Source organism: Sipha flava, unplaced genomic scaffold (genome assembly GCF_003268045.1).
Source record: "Sipha flava isolate LNK unplaced genomic scaffold, YSA_version1 83_pilon_pilon, whole genome shotgun sequence".
NCBI classification, from domain to species: Eukaryota; Metazoa; Arthropoda; class Insecta; order Hemiptera; family Aphididae; genus Sipha; species Sipha flava.
Genome location: NW_020273625.1, coordinates 691830 through 713896, shown reverse-complemented (window position 1 = coordinate 713896; position 22067 = coordinate 691830). Strand labels below are relative to the sequence as shown.

The window sequence follows — 22067 nt, the reverse complement described above, 5'->3', positions numbered from 1 at the left end:
TAGATCATATTACTTGGAATTTGTTGTCTAGCAATATAGTATTCAAACAATTACAAAGTACATTACACCACAAATGCATGTTGATAAAGTTATAACGATACTGCAGTTATAATTAATATAATTACTTATAATTTGAAAAAAAAAATGATGTAAATAAATTAACTTGATATTATAAATAATAATAACAAAAATTCAAGTATAAAAAAATCTTCGATAGTAAAATATCTATTCGACTTATAGTTTTTTTTCAAACGAAATATTTATTTTTTCTTTACATTATATTATATGTACTTAGTAACCTGTATCATTAAGAATATTTTTAAATTAAAATAAACCTACACCTCCACAAGAGTTCTTCTCAGTGGGCCAAGTTATATTTTTGATATCAATATAAAATAAAAAATACATATATTTAAATATTATCTCATACAATACATTAAATTTGATGATGCAAAAATGTGTTGTGAATTTTTTATTATGAAAAATATTGTCATCAAGACACCAAAAGATTATAATAAATGTATGATGTTGTTAAATATATTTATATATAAATATAAAAAACTTATTTTGATAAATTTAGAATCTAAAGTATTCAAATTTTCAAACATAATAAAGTGCATACGTATCTCATTATATTATAGAAATTTATAAAAAGTATATTTGTTTGAAATTTGTAAAATTAAAAAAATAGAGATAGAAGATTATCATAGAATTCATTTTAACTAAAAAATATTAGTATTTAGTTCTATCCAATACGTTCTATGAACTAATTTGAGTGCTTATTGATTCAGTATACATCACATATTTGAATATATTTATTTTTAACTTCTTTTTTTTTCTGTATATTTATTTTAATACTGAATATACAACTCAAAATTATCAACGAAGGTATTCATTTTCACTTGAGATTGAAAATCTTAAGAAAGTATTAGTGATTCAATGCAATAACTTAGCAGGTATTATTAATGTTCATGTATTTGTTTCGTAATTTCAAAAATATTGATAAATATTTTTATTTATATTATTAGCTCATTAAGATGTCAAAATGCCAACCAGTTATATATTTTTTCAGCTATAAATAGTATTTGTGTATAATATTAATTTATTAACAATATCAGATGTATTTTTTTGAAAATTCAGAATACTTCTTCTTCATATTTATTAATTTTCTTTGTATATTTAACATTTATAATGCATATTTTGCCTTTTCTATCTCTTACGATTTCCGAACCATGATTATTATAATAAAGTGAACCACCTTTACACTTTTTATTATATCACATACATATTTTCAGTTTACCATCACAGTACTTAATAAACTGTACTATATTTTTTCTATCACGAACAAATATTTTTTAAATGTTAATTTTTTTTTCACGACCTACACATTAAATCCAAATTTAAGCTTCAATACTGTTTAAACAACAAACTATGAATAACCACGAAAACGTGAAATATTCATAAAAACTGATAATAAATATAAAACAAAATATATAAATGATAAAATATAGGTATTTATACACAATGGTTTTATAATTATTCAATATATTGACTATAGTTTATCTAAACTAATTAATTAATCTTGTCCTCATTAATTTAGGAACATAGAAATATTATTTAATAATACATTTTCACGATTTACGTGTTGATATGGTTCCACAATATTGATATTTTGAGATATATAATGCCAAAATATTCATAGGTAGCCAAAAAAGTGTCCAATTTCTGGGTACTTAAAGATTAATTTATATGTTGTGAAGAATAAATCGAACCCATTCTCATAAGGTACGATCGCTTTAAAATTTAAAAACTAACAAAATTCAAATTTTCTTTAAAATATAGTTTTAAAAATATGATTAAAAATATAAAATTAAAACATTTGTAATGATCTAAAACCAATGTGTTTTATTAAATAATGTAATTTATAGTTTCATACAATAAATGGACGGAATTCGTTATTGGTAAAATAATAAAATTAACTTAATACGTAAAAAAAACATTCATAACACTATATCAGTTGCATCAGACATATAACTGTAATAAATTAACGTACAGTAAATGTATAAGTGGCAATCAGGGACTAAAACCGAATCGTACAGAACTCGGTTTGAAAAAGATATATATATTTTTTTTAAAAGGGTTTTTCGGTATTTTAATTGCACATTTGAAAATAATATATATATATATTAATAATAATTTTTATATTAAAACTTATTATTTTAATATTTAATATTTTGGTTTTTTGTGGTAAAATAAATCATGAATGTCCAAATTAAAATGAAAATAAAAAATAATATAAAAAAAAATAAAAAAGAAAAAAAGACACAAGTATTACTAATGTACTAAGAATTACCTACAACACGAATACCAGTAATACTTACCAATTATATTATGTTATAATAAATATCATGTGTTTTTTTTTAATTCCCTTAAAGACCACAACGATACTAGATACAAGACACTAATGATATTTTATTGAACCATTCCACAAAATTATAAATATAAATAATGTTTAATGTAATATTACTGTTGGCTTTGACTGATTGACTGTCTTTTGTAAATGTAAATTTGGATCATTACTTTTGACAACTTTAGTTACTTTACGCCCAATAAAACCAATTTTATTGGACAATATACGTATCAAAAGGCATTAATCGATTCAACTAATGCACTTTTGTATTTGATAACCAACTTGATTCCTGAATACTTATTTACTTATACTTTTATTATAGAACAAAAGTATATATATATAAATAAAAGTTCGTATGATTTTGTGTTTTTATAATAAAATAAAATTGGAACCGCTTAAAACCGTATTCAACCAAAACCTGAACTGAAACATTAATCTTAAATATTCAAATACCGGAACCCACACCAAAATTAATATATATACATATATTTAAGAACCGTAACTATTAAAATCGTAATGGGTCCAGGACTTGTAAACGATGATTGAGATGAATATATAAAAATTTTTACTTTAATTGCAATACAAATAAAAATTGATATACCTTTAATATTTTAATTTTTTGTTTTGTTTTATCAAATAAGCATTTTATTGTTTTAATTTATTTTCAAATTATATGAATTAAATATATTCATGTAATTGGGCTCAAATTCGTATCTTATTTCAATAAATAAATAAATATTTTATTTATTTCACACTAATTTAGTTTAGGTAGTCCCGTATTCGTTAATTAATTGGGTTTTTGTAATATTGACTTATAGAATATTCTATTAGTAATTGCACACCAGTTACAGTTCGTATCCCGATAGTTACGAAAAGATTTCCATAACAAACTCGCAAGCTTTTAATGATAATGTACTGATATTTTCATAAATTTTTTTTATTATTCACTGATATTTTCAAAAACAATAAATAGTATTTAATATTAATGAATACTCAAGTAAAAAGGTATTCTAGATAAATTATCATTAAAATTAATTTTGATGAACCTAAAATCTAATCAAAATTGTCGAAGAAACATCGAACTTTGAATTATTATAAATAAACTTGAATATAAAAATAAAATGCTAGGCTGTAAATTAAAAACATTAAAATCACCTACACGTAGAGCAATAATTCGTGCCTTGTGCACGATTAAAGATTTATTAGACAATTTAATATACACTTTAATTTGTGTTTTACATATCGCGCTATCTCTTTTCGATTTATAAATTATTATAATCCAAAATGTATTTCTTTCCATTCGATTCAACTCTCGGCTTGTGAAATAAACCAAACGGATATATATTAAACTTCACCTTATGAATAGTTAAATTTCGGTTAAAACACATTTTAAAAGAAAAATCGTTTTACACATACACCTATGATCACTGTGTAACGTGTTTACCCGTATAATTTTTAAAATTAATGCCTTTAACTGTTTCATCAGTGAATACTCGCGGTTTGATTAATTTAAAAATCAAATGCCCAAACGTACGGCACGCATTTGAGAGATAAAAACAAATTGTACGTCGTTCGATCACCGTTTATATGATTGATTTCTCAAACAGGTAGACGATAAAATATATGTATACCTTCAAAAACCGGCGAAACACTATTATAGTATAAAATAAATATACAATAAATATGGAACTAGTACATTTTCCCGACAGTCTCAAATTATATTATAAATAAATATATGTCAAAAATTAGTCAAAATTTTAATAAAAGTACATTTTCACATAGAAGGATATTATCCATGATAAAATATTCGCGTGATTTAGTTTTTTTTTTTTTAACTATATATTAATAAAATATAATAATAATAAAATATTGTATATAAGTATTACGTACAGTAAAAATATGTAAAATATATCGTCGGGCCCCGGGCAAACGAAATTTCGGGCAAACATATCAGGCCCAATAAATATATATAAGAGCGCAGCATCTACAACGCGTAAAAACCATCAGTGGCGTACATTCAATCTTGCTCTGGAGGGGGGGGGGGAGGTTAACAAAAATAATCGTTCTTTTTTTTCTCGTTGCACAGATAAATAAGATAAATAACTGCTATAAATAGATATTATTTTATACAAATTTTTTACCAATTTACAGTATACTTTTACAATGCAGTAAATGAATAGCTATTTGAACATAAAAACCGCATGGTTAACAAAACTTTTCAAACACCTACCAATATAATTATTTAACTATCATAATATGCGTATAGTTGTATATTTTAAGTTCAAAGCGAAACAATGAAACTACGAACATATTACACGTCATCAATAATAAAACAATTTTCTTTTTCTTTTTTTTTTTTTTATTGGACCTGGGGGGGGTTGAACCCGAACCCCCCCACTCCGTATGTACGCCACTGAAAACCGTAGAGTACCGCGTTCGGTTTCGGTGCTCCCCACATCGCTGGGAGATCGGTCCGCGTTTCGATTTCATTTGTTACGGGCGCTGGTATCGTGCAACGTGCGACCGACGTTCCGCCATTGTCGCGGCACTGCCTTACATTCGCCGACCGAGGTGTTCGTAAATCCTATTAGACACGTGTCGTACGGCGTTTAACGCGCTGGCACCGTGCGCACACGCGGGATAAGATTTACAACACTCCGGGCGTTCCTACTGGTTTACTTTAAGTGCGTAATATATTCCGGTATGAAAATATCGCCAGAAGACTAACAGCCGCGCGTTCCGAAAGCGGCGTCGGTTAACCAGTGGTTTTCGCAAATCTTATTGCAAAATATATGTATGTTTGTGTTATATATATATATTTTATGATCAAAAATGTGTCGCAGAAAATTGGGTTTTCTTTCTTTTCTTTTTTTTTTTTTTCATATCAAACTCTCGTCTTGGAAAATGTGATTTCGCGGAATGTAATCCGAGGGAGTCATTCAACTGAAAGACGCGCGTAATATTCCTCCCCGCGTTCCTTTCGTCCGCGCTTCTTATATCCCGTCGGTGATCTTATTTCCCAAAAGTCCCAAACGAGATTTGTCAATATCATATATATATATATGTGTGTGTATGTATGAGAAAAAAAAAAAAGAAAAGAAATAGTCTCACCTCAGCGGGGACCCGAGTGGCATCGCTATCCCATAGTTCTTGACGTCTAAGTTACGTCCGACTTTAATTGTATCACAAGGTTTCCTCATATTTACGAAGTCGTTTTTTGGTGACTCGATAAGCAAAGCGAACTTTCCGTTGGAATTTCTCACTCTCTGGATTCCTTCGTCGTATGTGTCCACAAACACGTGCGTCCGTGAATTCATGAACTGCCACATTTTACTGTATAAAGAACTATGCGATCTCTACAACAATAAAAATACACGGAAGAATTAGCATTGATTCGTAAGATTACAATTGAGATTAAAGATTTAATAATAAATGCTAAACATTGTATTTATAATCTTAAAATATTGTATTTTATGTTTATATATTAAAAATTAGAAATAATATTACAAAGAAAAGCATATTTAAAAGCAGTCACATGTTATAATAATTATATTATTTGTGTATCCGAGAACGGAAAAATAATGTATAATATACATTTTTAACATCATACAATTACCAAACAAATATGCACTGTACACACAAAAATAACGATAATTTATAATCGATTTAATATTTTCTTTTGTAACCGTTTGGATATACAAAAACCTTCATGCGCATCGAAATTAAAAGATCATAATTGGGACCATTAAACAAAAACGTCAAAATTGTATTTTACTAATTTTTTTTTTTTTTTTTGAACATGTCTATGAAAATTAGGGGAAATCGTTTCCAAATAATTCGATGAAAAAAATATCGATTATTTTCCCCTGCTGTTTCTATTACCCGTCTTTAAGGTTTTTTTTCCCTCTTAGATTGAGCAAAAAGCGCTTAAGAAACAACTTTGGTGAATAGCTCGAAACCAAAAGTTTTCTTTCAAAAAAATTCGTAGCTAAGGTTTACAGACGATTGAAATGAAAAAAACTGAACTCGTTATGGGAAAAGTCTATATTAGTGCAACGCCTTATCCCTACGTATACGCGGTTACCTATGGTGTTTATTTTTTCCCCTCTTTCCGTGTAGTCCACAAAAAAATTATTGAAGGATGTGGGGAGGGAGAAATGTATTACATTTGCATCCCGCAGAAAAAGCACAGCACAAAATGAATTCGGTGAATATTTTATTTCCATAGTTCCGGTGACTTGAATTTAATGGTGTTGACGTTTGCAGACATCGCTGGATAAACAACTTATTAAAGAGGCAATCAAGTATTGAGAATAATTTTAAATGTCGACGATAAATTCACGGTCAGGCGTAAGGTTTTTGAATAAGAAAAATAATTTTCACGTACAGAAAAGCATAGTTATGGAAATAAGAAAAAAAAAACAGATTTAGGTTAGTGATTAAAAAGAACAATGCCAAAATATAGTACATCGATAAATTATTTAGTCTTCTAATAAATATTATACATAAAACTAATAATACTCGAAGTCTATATAAACATATGCATAATAATTGTTGCCACCCAATAGTGGCAACAAAAATTGATATATTTGAAGAAACCATAATCACTTTATCAGTTTTGACGGTCGACGAGCCGATACTACTTCGCCATCGGCCGTCCTATTAAACACACATGAAAACGCACACACGCACGCATCTCTAATTATAATTTAATTTAAATTACCTATTTATCGTTTTTCATGTGTATTGTGCGTTATGTAATCGAAAAGACCAATGTCTGTGTGTATTATTGTTATATTCGTTTTCTTGATTTATATTTTGCTCGTGTCAACCACCGTTCGTGAACGTTTGAATTTTATAATATTATTATCGCCTAAATCGTATTGCTCTTAAACAGTGGTGCCCAACCCGCAGCTCACGGACACATGTGATCCGCTAATATATTCAATGTGGGCCGTTGCAATTGTTTTAAAATAAAACAAAATGGTAAATAAAGTGTTATTCGATGGCACAACGTTACGCGTATACCATTGTTGTGTACCTATTTTTACATAGCTGGACAGAAATCGTTAGCCAGGAGCCGCGCTACAACAAAGAGTCCGGATAAAAACTGTAGATATAATATATTCCGTTATTTGTGAAAAAATGTATAGTTCGATCAATCCAAGGCGTTGTCGACTTCGCTCGGCCGGCAGTTCCACGGACTTACCACGTAACATGTAAATTCATTCGAATGAAAAACGACGATCCATTTACGCGCTACGTAGTTCGAGAAACATTCTCCGACACGTGAGATGCTTCGGGGTCCTGTAAGTACCTACTTCAACGCGCTGAGCTATATGCAGAATAAAATCATCGGAGTTAAATCAACCGGACCCGTATGTGCGACTTACTTTAAAAAAGTCCCACGTAGATCCATGAAAAAGAGCGCCGTATTCGATTTCGGTTTGTGCTGCTAAATCTTCCGGTGTGCTGATCGGTGTGGACATTTTCTGCACGATCAAATACGCGGTGAAGTTCGACACGTACGACGATATCAATATCACAGTGAAGAACCACCAAACGGCTCCGACGATCCGTCCAGGCGTAGTCCTAAACGCAACAGAATTCGAAAACAATTATAAGACGTGATACACGCGGAACATGTCTGTGTGTTGTTCTGCTACGTAATGTTTTTTACTGTTTCTGTGTTGTTTTCGTCGAAACGCGTTAAAAGCATTATATTATAATCAATGGTTTTATTCGTATTATGGTTAGCAATCATCGAGCATTAATATAGTGTTCGAATGAAAACCTATTAAACTTAAACAATTACAATATTATACATTTATAAGCTAGTCTAATAAAATTATTCCGTGGCAATATCCGTTATATTCCTTTCATTGGCAAATTATAATCAAAATGTTAAATACGATTTATAATCTATATTTTGATAACTCACTAATAATTAAGGTTATGAATACTAAAGTTATTATGTTTTTACTTTTATTTTTTTTTTTCAGAACTCAATCCGTGAATTTTACAAAAATAAATATTAACTCTAGGTAATTTTTCTGCCATGCGTTTTATCCTTGAGATAATTGTGCGAATCGCCTCTTGCATAACTGGTTACTTATTTTTACTTTTGGGAAGAAACATAATTTTCTTATATCTATACGCGTAAGTTATATACTTATTATTTTGCATGAATGAGAGAGAAACTTAATGTTTGATTCAAAATATTTTGTTACATATAAAATAAATTAATTTTAGTGTATAAATAAATGAATATAAATATTATGATACGATTTATTTTAATACTCCAGTACAAACACTGTCTAAATATAACAAGTAAAAAAAAAAAAAATTATATTAAAAAAATAGTGCTATGTTTTGAAGCACACACAAATACACTTGCGTAGCTTACATTATGTATATACAACCATTTAAAAATGAACTTTTCCAATATACGTAATTATTTATAAACAGTTAAAATTTAATTTTTTCTCAAACATTTTAATTAACAACTTTATGCTATCGTTAAGAAAATATGTAAGTTATCAAATTTCGCAGAAGCGCAAACTTTTTTAATTTGCAAGTTTCTGTCGTATATTTTATATTATAAATTCGGTTTTTTATTATTTTTATTTTTCTTTAGAGTTATGGAAGTTCTTCCTACTATATAGCAATTGCTCTTTATTTAATTGCAATTTAATTTTAATTTTTTTTTTTTAAAAAAACTACTTTTGTCACTGTAATGTAAACGTTTATGGGATATTAAAATACTTCAAATTTAGACATACTACGTCAAAATAAATATTTATCAAAAAATATCAATTATATACATAAAAGTAAGAAATAATGCAGAAATACAGATATTTCTCAATAGCTATAGTAGTGAATTAAAGGATTATTAAAATTATATAAAATACATTTACATTGAAGTGCAACAAACAATTTAAAACAAAAATGCACTATTTAAATTGTAATTCATTACAATTCAATATTATTTTATTAATAGAAAATATTCTTATATTTGTGTGCATACTGGTAATAATCAATAAAACGCATGTAACATTATAACCGTAGAATTTGTTATCAATTGTTACGTAGTATAATTGCTATGTATAAAGTAATTGATGAGAATGAGTATTCATGAGTCGACAATTAATTTAATCAAATAAATATATTTATTAATATCAATATAAAATTGTACAACTATTTAGTAGATATTGATTTTTTCCAAAACAAAAATAAATATAAAACAAATATTATGGGTGTATAATATATATATATATTATGTACTATAGTTCAAATGTTTCATACATTTCAAAATAATCGTTTACACTAAACCGAGTGAATGAATAAAACCAAATGAATAAAATTAATCCTCATAAAATTTAATTTCACTTAAATTATTAATATTATAAATTGTGACTGGATACAAAGTAATATTTCCCCGTTATACGAACTATTGATTATTTATAATGAAAAAAATCTTTTATAAAATCCATTAATCTATAATAAAAATTGTTTGAATACATATTATGAGTTATGATTTATGAATAACTGTACTTAAAATGTTTTTAATATAAAACTCTGATTTTATATTATTGCTATTATAACAATATTTATAAATTTACATACTAATACAACACTTTTTCATGCCAATTTAAATAAATAAATACAGTGGTTTTTGAAACATGCTTAAGAAAATATGAAATATTAATAAATAACCATTATTTTTAATAAGTTCAACTTCAGCATTTAAAAAAAAAAAAAAAGAAAAAAGTAAATGTTATTAAAAATTCAGAAGAAATCTTTGAATGTATCCTTAGAATATGATAATTATTATCATTTACTATAATAAGATAATAAATGTCAAACTTCGTTCTTGAAATTGAATTTAAAATGTATTGATATGTGTATATAAAATATATATTCGAAAGCATAACAAATTTCTTTGGAAATTGACTAAAATTTCTCAGCAATAAGTAGGTTTTTTCATCTACCAACCCATAAAATATTCGGAGGAAATCTCTTACCATTGGAACCTATTAGTTTAATCACTTATAACACAAAGTTTTATAAGCGAAGAACTTCAGTGTAAAATATATATAAATACTGACAGTGAGTTTGTGAAACTTTTGGTTTAAGTAAGTCAAATTTAATGGAGTATGAAAACATCAATAGCAAAAGTTATAACTTTAGTATCATTATTATTTGAAATAGGTCACTAATTGTTAAAAAATTATACATAAATATTATGTTTAATAATATCAAAATTAGTAAACAATCAATCAGATAAACATCTGATCAACAAAAAAAAAAAAAAAATGTATAGTTATATTTTAATTTCAACTTCTTAAAGCAATTTGAATCGAAATTTCAAACACCTGGTACTATTCAAAAATCGAACTTGTAAATATTTATCGAACCAGACTTACTTACCACAATAGTTGTAAATACATTTTAAATTTAAAAATAATTTTCACAATTCTTCAACTGTGAACTGTGTACAATATTAATTTCAATATTTATCCTATTTATTGAAATAGTCAAACTCTATTTGGAAAACATATATAATTATTTCGTTTTCATAGCTGTATTGTTGATAAAAACATGTTTACATCCTACATTTTTATGTATTGTGACTTTTTATATTATACGGATTGCAGAATCAATAACTTTTTACTAAAAATTTGGTTACATTCGATTGACCTATATTTTAGAAACTATTACTCCAATGTTTAGCCGTTTCCTTTTTCAATTTATTGAAAAAAAATTTGAGTTCGAGTTCGACTTGAAATTTATCTAGATTCGATTTGAAATGTGAGGGTTCAATCCATTACTAGTATTAATATTTTATTTGGTTAATAATTCTGGAAAAAAATATTTATATAATAATAGGCTATTCGAAAGTTTCATTTGAATAATAAGTCTTAAATATATGTGTTAATATAGTTAATTTGATGTTATATACAATTTTAAACGATTTTATAAACAAAATTAGTACAACGGATGAAGAGTATTATTAACTAACTAGTTATCTATAGTGTTCGAAAAAGCTATTATTAATTCAAAATTTATAAATGAACGTGAATCGCGTTCTAGATTATAAAAAATAAAAAATAAATAAAAAATATTATTTTATTAAATTTTATATTTTAGAATTTTTTTTTTCTTATCTAACATAATTTTAACGGAATTTCACTTTTTACAGGATAACATCATCCAATGCAGTAATGATACTTTTTTCTTCTACATTTGTCTTTTGAAGTCACCGGTGACACACAATATTCGGGTACCTACTTTCTTATATTAGTTAGAGCACAAAAATGTCGAGAAAACATTACATTCTATGAAGTTTATGAAACATATAATTGAAATAATATTAATAACAAGAACGACGATGTCATTATTGCATCGTTGTGTTCCATCACTCTAATACAACCAATCGATTCCGCGATTGAAGCTGATGATGGGAAAACGTTGACGGTCACAATGGCAGTGAAGTTGTATAAATATCGCGGAGCGTATAAATATTACCGTGAAGGTACGTGACGGGAAGCACCGCCAAAATATTGTACGTCCCTCGCACGACACGAAAAGCGAATGATGAACACAACGTTGTACTGATATTTGTTTTTATGATGAGAATAAATAAATAAATAACTAGTTTGCCAACAAATCTAGACCGGATACATACTCGAGTCGGGAGCACACGAGTGAGTCATATAAGTGACAATACGTTTTAAATTTATTTCAAAGATATTTTATGATCACGGGGAAAACGAGAAATAATGAAAAAGTACATACTACACGCGTGAATCATACACGTATGTTATTATTATTATTGTTATTATAACAGCCGATATGCACCTAAAACCTACAAATCATAATAATAATATCCCTGTATTGTGTTTTGCGAGCGCGCACACTAAATAATGTATCGCACAACGGTCCCTGGTCACTAGTAAGTTATTTCTCAATAATATTTCTTTCGCTTGATCATTTGTGCAGATAACTCTTTTTAATTTAATACAATTGATGTTTACATGTATATTTCGTTTATACTTATACACGATTCTGTACGTTTATTTCAATGCGTGAAATGTAACACGATGATATATTATAAGAACTTGAGCGACAGAGAAAATAAATTAGCCAACCGTGACACTTTTCAGTTAGATGTTATTATAAATTAAAAACGCAAATCACAAAATTTGTATGGAAATGAAAAAGTAGAAGAACGGCATGGAATATTACTGGCTTTCATAATACAAACTATAAACATTTATTAAATAATAACTGTCGGCACCGTTTTTTTTTTTTTTTTTTTTTGATTTTATATTCATAATTCAAGCAGTAGTAGCAAAATATTAACATAGTATTAAAAAAATTTCGGATATGATAACACTTCGTCGTTCCCAACAAACTTTTCCTCCTCTCCTGTTATTCCCTGTTCAACACATTTCATCCCCTCATCCAGTTTCTCTTTATACTTAATAAGTTTTAATTATTTTAACTTTTATTGTATTTATTCATAAACGTTATTCTATTATATTTTTCTAGATACAAATACCTTTAAATGTATGGAAAAAAAAATATGAATTGTTTAAATTGGTTAACAATATAATTATTTATAATCAGTTATTTACAATCACAATAATAGATGGTCTATGTTCGTACATACTTGAATAATAAACTTCCAATATATTTTTAAAATCTATAACTTTTTTTGGGGTAACAAAAAGATACCTTTGCTACCCCATAAAAATTTCTGGGGTAGCAAAGATACCACTCGATACCCCTTAGTGACGACTAAGGATAAAATTAATCTAAGATACATATGCATTCATACATAAATACGTTTGGATTAGTTTGTTCTTCTTCGTATCTAACTAAATTGTTAATAAATATGATCACTATTATATGACCATTTTAAAATAATTTCTTATCTTAAATGGTACCGAACAGATAAGTGACAAAAAATAAAGAACAACAAGTATCAAATTTCAATATTAGTTAAAGAAATAAAAACTTTAATATTTACAACTAGAAACAAAACCCACGCTGGTATGTACCTACATTTGTCTGGCAGTTTTTCAATTTTTTTTCCGGCCACGTAGATGATACATTTTCAAAAAAGTGGTCCAATATATTTTGCACTTTTACAAAAACCATAAACAAAAACACTACCTAACAAATGAAAATCACCAGACGATTTTTATATTTTGTTCATCAATAATTTAGCCAAATTGTATATTGTTTAATATTTAATATTTTTTACATCATTAGTGGTTTATTATTATTATTATTATTATTAATATTGATTATATTAATTACGTAAAAATTAATAAAACTCAATGAAAACAAGATGGATGTAAAATAATGTAATTTTTATTATTATTATTGATTGTAGTCGGAGAAGAGAATCTGCCGTTAAGAACTAGTAAGACAATTTTACTTGACAGTCAGGTACTAAGGTGAAGTTATATCGAACCAACTGGTCATTGGATTATAAAGAGCAATTCAAATTGTCGTGGTTAAAATAACCGAAGCGATTCCGCAATCAACGCGTTAATTAGGAAATGTTATGTAATATACGGGTAACAGGTACCTATAGTTGAATTCACTTAAAACATATATATTACTATAATGTAGCATCCATGTGCCGTAATCCGTTCCTTTCAAAATATTAACCTTATTTCAAGGGATAATAAGGATATTTCTCACTGAGAGTTTTTCTGATCACGACTTATAGAAATATACTAATATTTATAATAATACGCATATCATAGTATTTATTTATTTATCAGCAACGAATATAACTATACGAGTACATTGCACAATGTATCTTTACCATACCTACTCAGTTCATTATTATATCAGGCTTGAAATTTAGTACATCCAGTTTCCAACCAAAAAAAAAACATAAAAAAAAAACATTGAGTTTCTAATAAGCCAAGGAGCTGATGGTTTGGGGCGTGCTTATTAATAAAGGGATATGAGAAACTACTATCACCGTGGTCCTTTATGACGATCAAAGTGGTATAAAATTAGTGTGACCTCGCGGTCGAATTACAAGTTTTTGGTGCATTGAAATTTTTATTGTGTCGGATACTTGTCTTGTGGAACGACAGTAAGACTTTCAGTTTTCATACTTTGTGGTAAAATCCGAAATTTTGAGTAACGCTTGATTTTATATGGAATTATACACGGTTTTCATTTGGTAATAATGAATCAAACAGAAACTGTTTTATACATCGAAACTATACAACAGTTCTTCACCGTTGAATATATTGTGCAAACGCTAAAATAGTTATCGAAATAAAAAAAATACGTATAACGGAAAAATGCAATACAAAATTGAATATTTAGGGTTAATTTTTTTTTCAAACATTTATATTTACTATATATTGGTTCTTGTGTTATTATTTATTAAAAATTAATAATAAATTCCTTAAATTGCTTTATCTTTTATTTCGGGTAAGTTTAATGTCTACAATAGTGTCAAATACTTAAATTAAAAATTAATTAATTATTAACAATAATGATAATATTCGTATAAAAACATCGAGGCATTGTCAAAAAATGTGATGTATTTCACTACTAAACTTTTAAGTTTTTTCTGGATTCATCAGCTCCATAATTTATTAATATTATATTTTGTAATTCAATAATGGTTTTATGAAAACAAAAATCTGTGTATTTAACTAGCAAAAAAACAGTATTTTTAATTCTGATGCAATTAATTTGAAATTTCAATTTCACTATGAAAATATAATAGTTATTTAATTGCAGTTTTATCTTAATATCTTATACGATAAATATTTAATAAATTTAGTACATATTTTTCCTTATGAAAATATTTAAAAAAATGTTTATGCACTATTTTACCAAAATTTACCAACTATAATACTTTTTAAAATATTAAAAAATAGTATAAAAAATATATAAAATTGTAATCTAAATTTATAGACGAGTACATATAAATCACAATATTAAAAGAAGATTTGGAATTCAATAATTAATGAATTCGTTATTCAATAATAATTAATTAAGATTCAATTATAAAATATACGATACTTATTTTGATTGATATTTTATTTTGAACCAATTATTAAATATCTATAAATTTTCCTATAAAATGTAACACTGCAGAGAATACAATTTTTGATTTGAAAATTTAAAAATTCAACTTTTAGGTAATTAATTTTAGACTACATTTTAAAAATATACTATACTGTAGAAAAAGTAGGTAATCACTTAAAAATGTTGGCTATAATACCGTCACCTGTTACTGGTTAAAAGTAATAACACATCGTTAAGCAGGAGATAATGCGTTTGCTTATCTTATGTTTCACTATAAACGTCTTCTATATATGCATCAATGTATGAGACAAATATTAATATAAATAATATCCAACCACTCTAACAACCTAATTACCTAACGACCTAATACAAACTCATATTGTTCAGTGAATTTTAGTTTGAAAAATGAAAAAATAATGCTTACAGAAAAAATACACTTTGTAATATTATGTTATGTTTATTATAATTATTATGATACTTAATTCAAATCCATCTTATAATTTATTTGAAATTTATGTTAAAACTGTTTGGAAATATTTTACTTTTATCGTATGATCAAAGAGAGAATTAGAATTAAGAAAAAAAATATTAATATATTATAAAATACTCCTAATAGCAAAACAATTGACTAATAGTAAACTTTATATTGTATTTTCTAAAATATTGGGCAATTTAAGTCAATCATCCATATTAAATAAATGAACATCTACAGTAACTTCATTGTCAGTTTAACTGAAATGAGGAAAGAAAATTATCGTTAAATAGAAAATATAACGTACAATAATTTTATGATCAAAAGGAAATATTTGAAATGAAAACTTATCATGATGACCCACTACCACGAACCACTGTAACTACCTGTATATAATAACACTACAAAAATAAACTAGTTATCTCAATATCAGAACAATTAGGTGTATTTTAAAAACTTGAATGTGTCATATAATAATATATTTTCTTCGAACAAACTGTCGTTTCGAATACATATAAATTCGATGTTATTACAGGAACGTGATTCGAATAAAGCTCTGTGTGTCTATATTTTGATGAAATTTAGATTTTCTTCCACTAATGTCGTTGAAATTCGATTATATTTCTGTTAAAAAAAAATAAATAAAAAAAATCGTCCAATGTCTCTAAACAAGTGTAAAGATTGGCCGTTTTTATTACTACTAATGTTTGGTATTGTTATTCGGCCAATATATTGTATTCTAATATTTTCAAATATTCTTTTCGGCATATGCTTTTCTTGTACCGAACGTTAAATGACGCGCGTGGTCTAAGTTTTCCTGAAGTTATCGTAAGCCACAGGGCCGTGCGATCGTTTTTATTAGTCGTTTGATCAAATACCGATCAATCGATTGTAATCGAAAACCAAACAAATCGCATCGATCGATCGGTTAATTCGATTATATTAATCGATATTACTGTTCGGGTATTTGTCGTCCGATTGACAATATCGTGCCATAATCTCGGATCATTCGGTTGAACGACAATCGTGTAAATGTTCGATCATCGCGGGTAGAAAAAAAAAAAAAAAGGTAAATCGCGCGAAGCGGCTCTTACCTGGGCGCGATGTCGCAGGCCTGTTGCGTGACGGCCGCCGCTGCGAACCACATGCTGTTGGCCAACGTGAACGGGTTGTGGACGAACATCGGTGGCGGCGGTATGGTCTGCTGCAGTTCGTGGCCCAACCCTCCGCCGCCTCCGCCGCCCACTCCACCGACGCCGCCGCCGACGACGTAGCTGTTGTGCACCGGTCTCACGTGGGCGGCGGCGGCGGCGGCGTGAGCCGAGAACCGGGACACCACGTACATGACGATCACGACGGCCACGTAGGCGAACCCGACGCTGATCCACACCTCCCGGGACAGCGGCGACAGGAAGCTGAAAGCGCCCGGCTTGTGTTTGGACGGCTTCTTGATCATAATGTTGATGGCCGTCGACATGAACGGTTTGCTGAACTCCACCACCTTCTCCCGTTCCGCCGTGATCGTGAGCGGCGCCACGGCCAGGTCCACTTCCTGCGCCGACAAAACCCGATCAGAAACATGCGCACCGGCGCGGAGACCTGCGCGGGCCGTGATTTTTCGGCCCGATCCGGCCCCAAAACTTAAGCCTACGAGATGCTCCCGCCTCTGAGCCCGGTCCGTAATGTTTTCCAAGTCCAACCCGTCCAGGCTCGTTCGTAACATTTATTATTTGTTTTTTATCGGTGATCTATTACCGTCAGGAGCGTGCCCAGGAATTTTTTATGGAGGGGGGGTCCATAATTTTTATTTTATTTGTTCTCTAATTATCATTATAGATTAACTCGATACCAACGAGTTACCGTTAATATACTATAGTATGGTTTATACATTACAGATATATTATATAATCTATAAGCTTTGTATATTGAACATGATGGGAAATTAAAATACATTATTATTATTATTATTATTATTATTATTATTATTACTACTATTATTATGGTACTGTTTACTGTTAAACAGTTATGTTGGTATGTAAAAATTTTATTGGGGGTCCGGACCCGACCCCCCCTTGGGTACGACCTTGATTACCGTAAACACCATATGGACTAATAATGTATACGTATTTTTAGTGTGATTTGTCACCAGCCTACTTCATCAATTCGGAAACATTATCTAACGTCAATCGTTGCCATTAGTGTCGTACTCTTATATTATATTTAGATTGTTTTTGACTGGTCCAAAGAAAAATACTATGATCCCACCCACGACCACCATCCCGCAATATTTATATTATGGCCTGGCCCGTTCAGATCTTTAGCATCGATGCACTGCTGCAGGGCTACCGACATTCAGGGTTCGACCCGCTACCATTGTGTACAAGTATATATCAGTGTTTCCCAAACTTTGAGGTGCAACTTTCTGGGAAGACGCTAGCACTTGTTGGGTGACATGCAAATATTTACGTTGTACCTACGTTGCACTATAATTTATTCATTTTTTTGACCGATGGTAATTCGCTTTTATTAAAATAATAAAAAGAAATAAATAAATGTCTTATTTATTCGTGGCAGGCGCGATTACAATTTTGTTGTGTTTTGTGCGTTAACCAAAAGAGTTTGGGGACCTCTGATATTTATCTTAGTGTTCAATTATGAGTAATTTTTAATTTATTTAATAAATTATTAATTGGTATTTTGTGTTAACAATACACTATACAATATACAGATAGAATATCTCCATATATATATTTTAATACAATAAGTTCCCTTCAGTACAATTATTTCCTCTCCCGTTATCCCGTACGGAACTTGTTATTCTGCTGTCATTATATCGTAATTCAGCGTTTACTTTATTTATTATTTGTTTTTTAATTGCTTGGAAACAGAAAACGTGGGGAAAATCAAAAGCAATAATGAATATAAAATATTCTTATTATGAACGAATTATTATCATAATAATAGTTTAGCATATTTATCGAATTTGTATTTAATCTTTGATTTTTCAGTTGATAAAACATGCAACATAAGTATTTTACAAAGTGTTATATAACATAGCAGTCAGGCTAAAACTTATAAGTAAAATATTTATTTTTCTGAGAAATTTCTTCCATTTACATAAACAGAAACGAAGACTTTTATGCAGTAGTTATTTTTCCGGAAATACATTTAATCTGTTACAACCTATAAATGCCTATTGAAATTGCTGGAATAATTTTTTTTATAGATAATTTGTAGAGATTTTGTAAAAAAAATAACAATCATTTGTATTGATTTTCAAAACACTGGCAATACATTTTGCATATTATTATTAAATTAACTTAAATATATTATTAAATCATAAGGTTAATAATACGTTTAATAAGGTCTTATTTAGACCTTCTTGAATAATTAATTCTTATTTGGTAATCTTATTTGTTTCAAATTATCAATATAGTATACATTGTTATAAATATAAGAATAAAAAATAACAATGCAACTACGTCTTGTGAGACATCACGGTCGGGTTGAGTACAGTGATTGGTGCAGAGTATTAAAATTAGTCAGCATTTTTCATATTTTTACAAAACTGTTGGGATATTCGTAAAATAACACCTTGTAAAATACCACCTATATATTTTCTACCTTTTACTTGTTATTAGTTGATTATAGGAGCAATTCTGATTGAAATTATCTGATCGTGTACACAGGCAGAAAAAAAAATAAAAACGCATCATGGTGAAATCAATATATTCCTTGTTTCACTCAAAATCTAATATATCCAAAATAATCATAAATTGTAGAATTCAGAAACTGTATATTTAAAGATATATTTTCATATATTATCCGACTATTGGCTTGTGTTAGCCTTCGAATGAAACGAGGCATGTATTGATTTTGCCATAATGTGTGTTTTTTTTACACGATTTCGACTAAAAAGAGTGCTCCAATCAACATCAAATAAAAAATATAAGACAGAAAATGGGTTCTGGTTGGTACATTAAGGTAATCATTTTTTAAATTTTCCACAGTTTTCTTAGTGATTGTGAACAATTGACGTACATTTATTAACATACTAAAAAATTTACGGCATACAGGATTTTGACAAAATCAAATTTTTTATTTCATTATAACTCAAAAACTAATTATCATAGAGGCATAAAATTATCATTGAATATTTATTTAACCGTTTAATATATATATATATATATATATATATATATAGTGGGATTGAAATAAAAATAATTATCTTATTTATAGAAAATTAAAATGTTCAGGTTTTCATGCTTTTTTTCTAAAATGACGATCAAATAATAACCATCATTTCGAATTATTTCAATTATTTCCATAAAATTTATACTGTTTAATAGAAATTGAAATTTTAAATTTTAAATTTTTTTAATTTTTTTCTAATTTTCATTAGGTAATAATTCTACGAAAATAATTTTAAGAAAAAATGTTGCTGCAAATCAACATTTTATTTGTATTTTAATTAAATGTTATCTAATTGAATGATAAAAAAAAAAAAAAGAAATACATCAACTTAACTTTATACAGAAAATTACATTAATATGAAAATACATAAAGAACATATCTTTCACTGTTATGATAATATTATATATAATATATATAAAATACAAAGTATATATAGAGTATTTGATTTTAAGTCAGAACTTTATGATGTGTTACCATATCATTAGTTTCATATATAAACTTATGTACTATAAATATTGATACATCAATACTATTTAACATTCGTTTTTAATTCAAATAATAGATACTCGTAAATTATAACAGATGACAAGAACATTAAACATTTTTGTATCAATTTCTTTCGCATTTGTCAGACACATAAATAATATGCGAAATATTTTAAGTCACAAATACAATCATTGGTCTTGAATGAATACATTTTAATGGAACTGTATTACATAATTATTTTCAGATTATAATGTATGTTTTTTAATTCAATGCATTTTTCTCATATTAATTTAAATACAATAAAATTATATTTTCAAATATTCTTATAATGCATAATATAAACTTTACTATAAATCGATTGTCCGAATTTGTTTCTAAGCTTATTAATTTATTTTCTTGTATAAAATAATATATCCAAAGTATAAAAATTATAATTTTATTTAATAAAACAAACAATTATTTTGAAATAATATTGCAGTACCTAATAATATTTTGATTTTAGAGAAGTGTAAAAGTAATATTAACTTGATACTATCCGAATATACCATGTACATTCTATGGAAATGTAGAAACATTGAATTAGTTTTAAAATCACAATTACTAAAACAAATTGTCCATAAAAAGTATTTGATAATAACTTGTGACAAAATATTTGTATTGATTATTATTTATAACTATATGACCAACAGCTATCAATCTCAACAAAATACTTTCGAGGTAGTTTATAAGTAATTCTAACGATAGTTTCCATAAAACAATAAGTCATAAAAAACAATTCTAAAATTAAAATACAATTTAATCAAAGCAAAAAATAAAATAACGCCATCAACATAAGTTTTTTTTCTAACTTAATAGTTATAGCTAGACATCAAAGAAATAGTTAGATTAAATCATAAAATAGCACTGAATCGTGAAGCAATGACATATATGAGGAGAGGACGTGGGGGTCAGATCCCTACATTATTTTTATATTATTTAATTATTTTTTGTTTTTCCTTATATTATATATTATGCACTATAATAAAATATTTTGTTATATTATGAATCTATCAAGCTATTGAATTTTGACAATTTTGTCAACACCGAAGACCATTATAATTTTATTTTCGTTTATTTAAGCAAAGTAATGTTTATTTGGTATTTTGGTGGAAGTGGTCAATAACGATTATGATTATATTTTATTATTGCTTATCTTATTATTTATAGAGATAATACTATGTATACAACAATATGTATGTAAGCTCGAATAAATGGACTAATGGGCTTCCACTGAATGCCCGTATTTAAAATATTATCAGATATTATCGTTGTTATTAAATTATGAGAAATGAGAATGATATTAACGCTACGGATTTAGTTCACCGCGTATAATAGTACATACTATTTATCTGAAATCTAAGAAAAAAAAAAAAATTTACAGGATTATTG

At 27.7% G+C, this 22067-nt stretch overlaps 1 protein-coding gene across 4 annotated transcripts in view; it reads right to left on the bottom strand.

Moving 5' to 3' along the window:
• Positions 1–22067, bottom strand: part of LOC112693261 (glutamate receptor 1-like) — a 167063-nt gene that overhangs the window by 13021 nt on the left and 131975 nt on the right. For all 4 annotated transcript variants that reach the window (XM_025568250.1, XM_025568247.1, XM_025568246.1 and 1 more), the window contains exons 12-14: positions 17054–17511; positions 7804–8002; positions 5522–5766 (exon numbers count right to left, since the gene is read on the bottom strand). In XM_025568250.1, coding sequence (XP_025424035.1) covers positions 5522–5766; positions 7804–8002; positions 17054–17511 — 902 coding nt within the window. The remainder of the gene's footprint in view (positions 1–5521; positions 5767–7803; positions 8003–17053; positions 17512–22067) is intronic.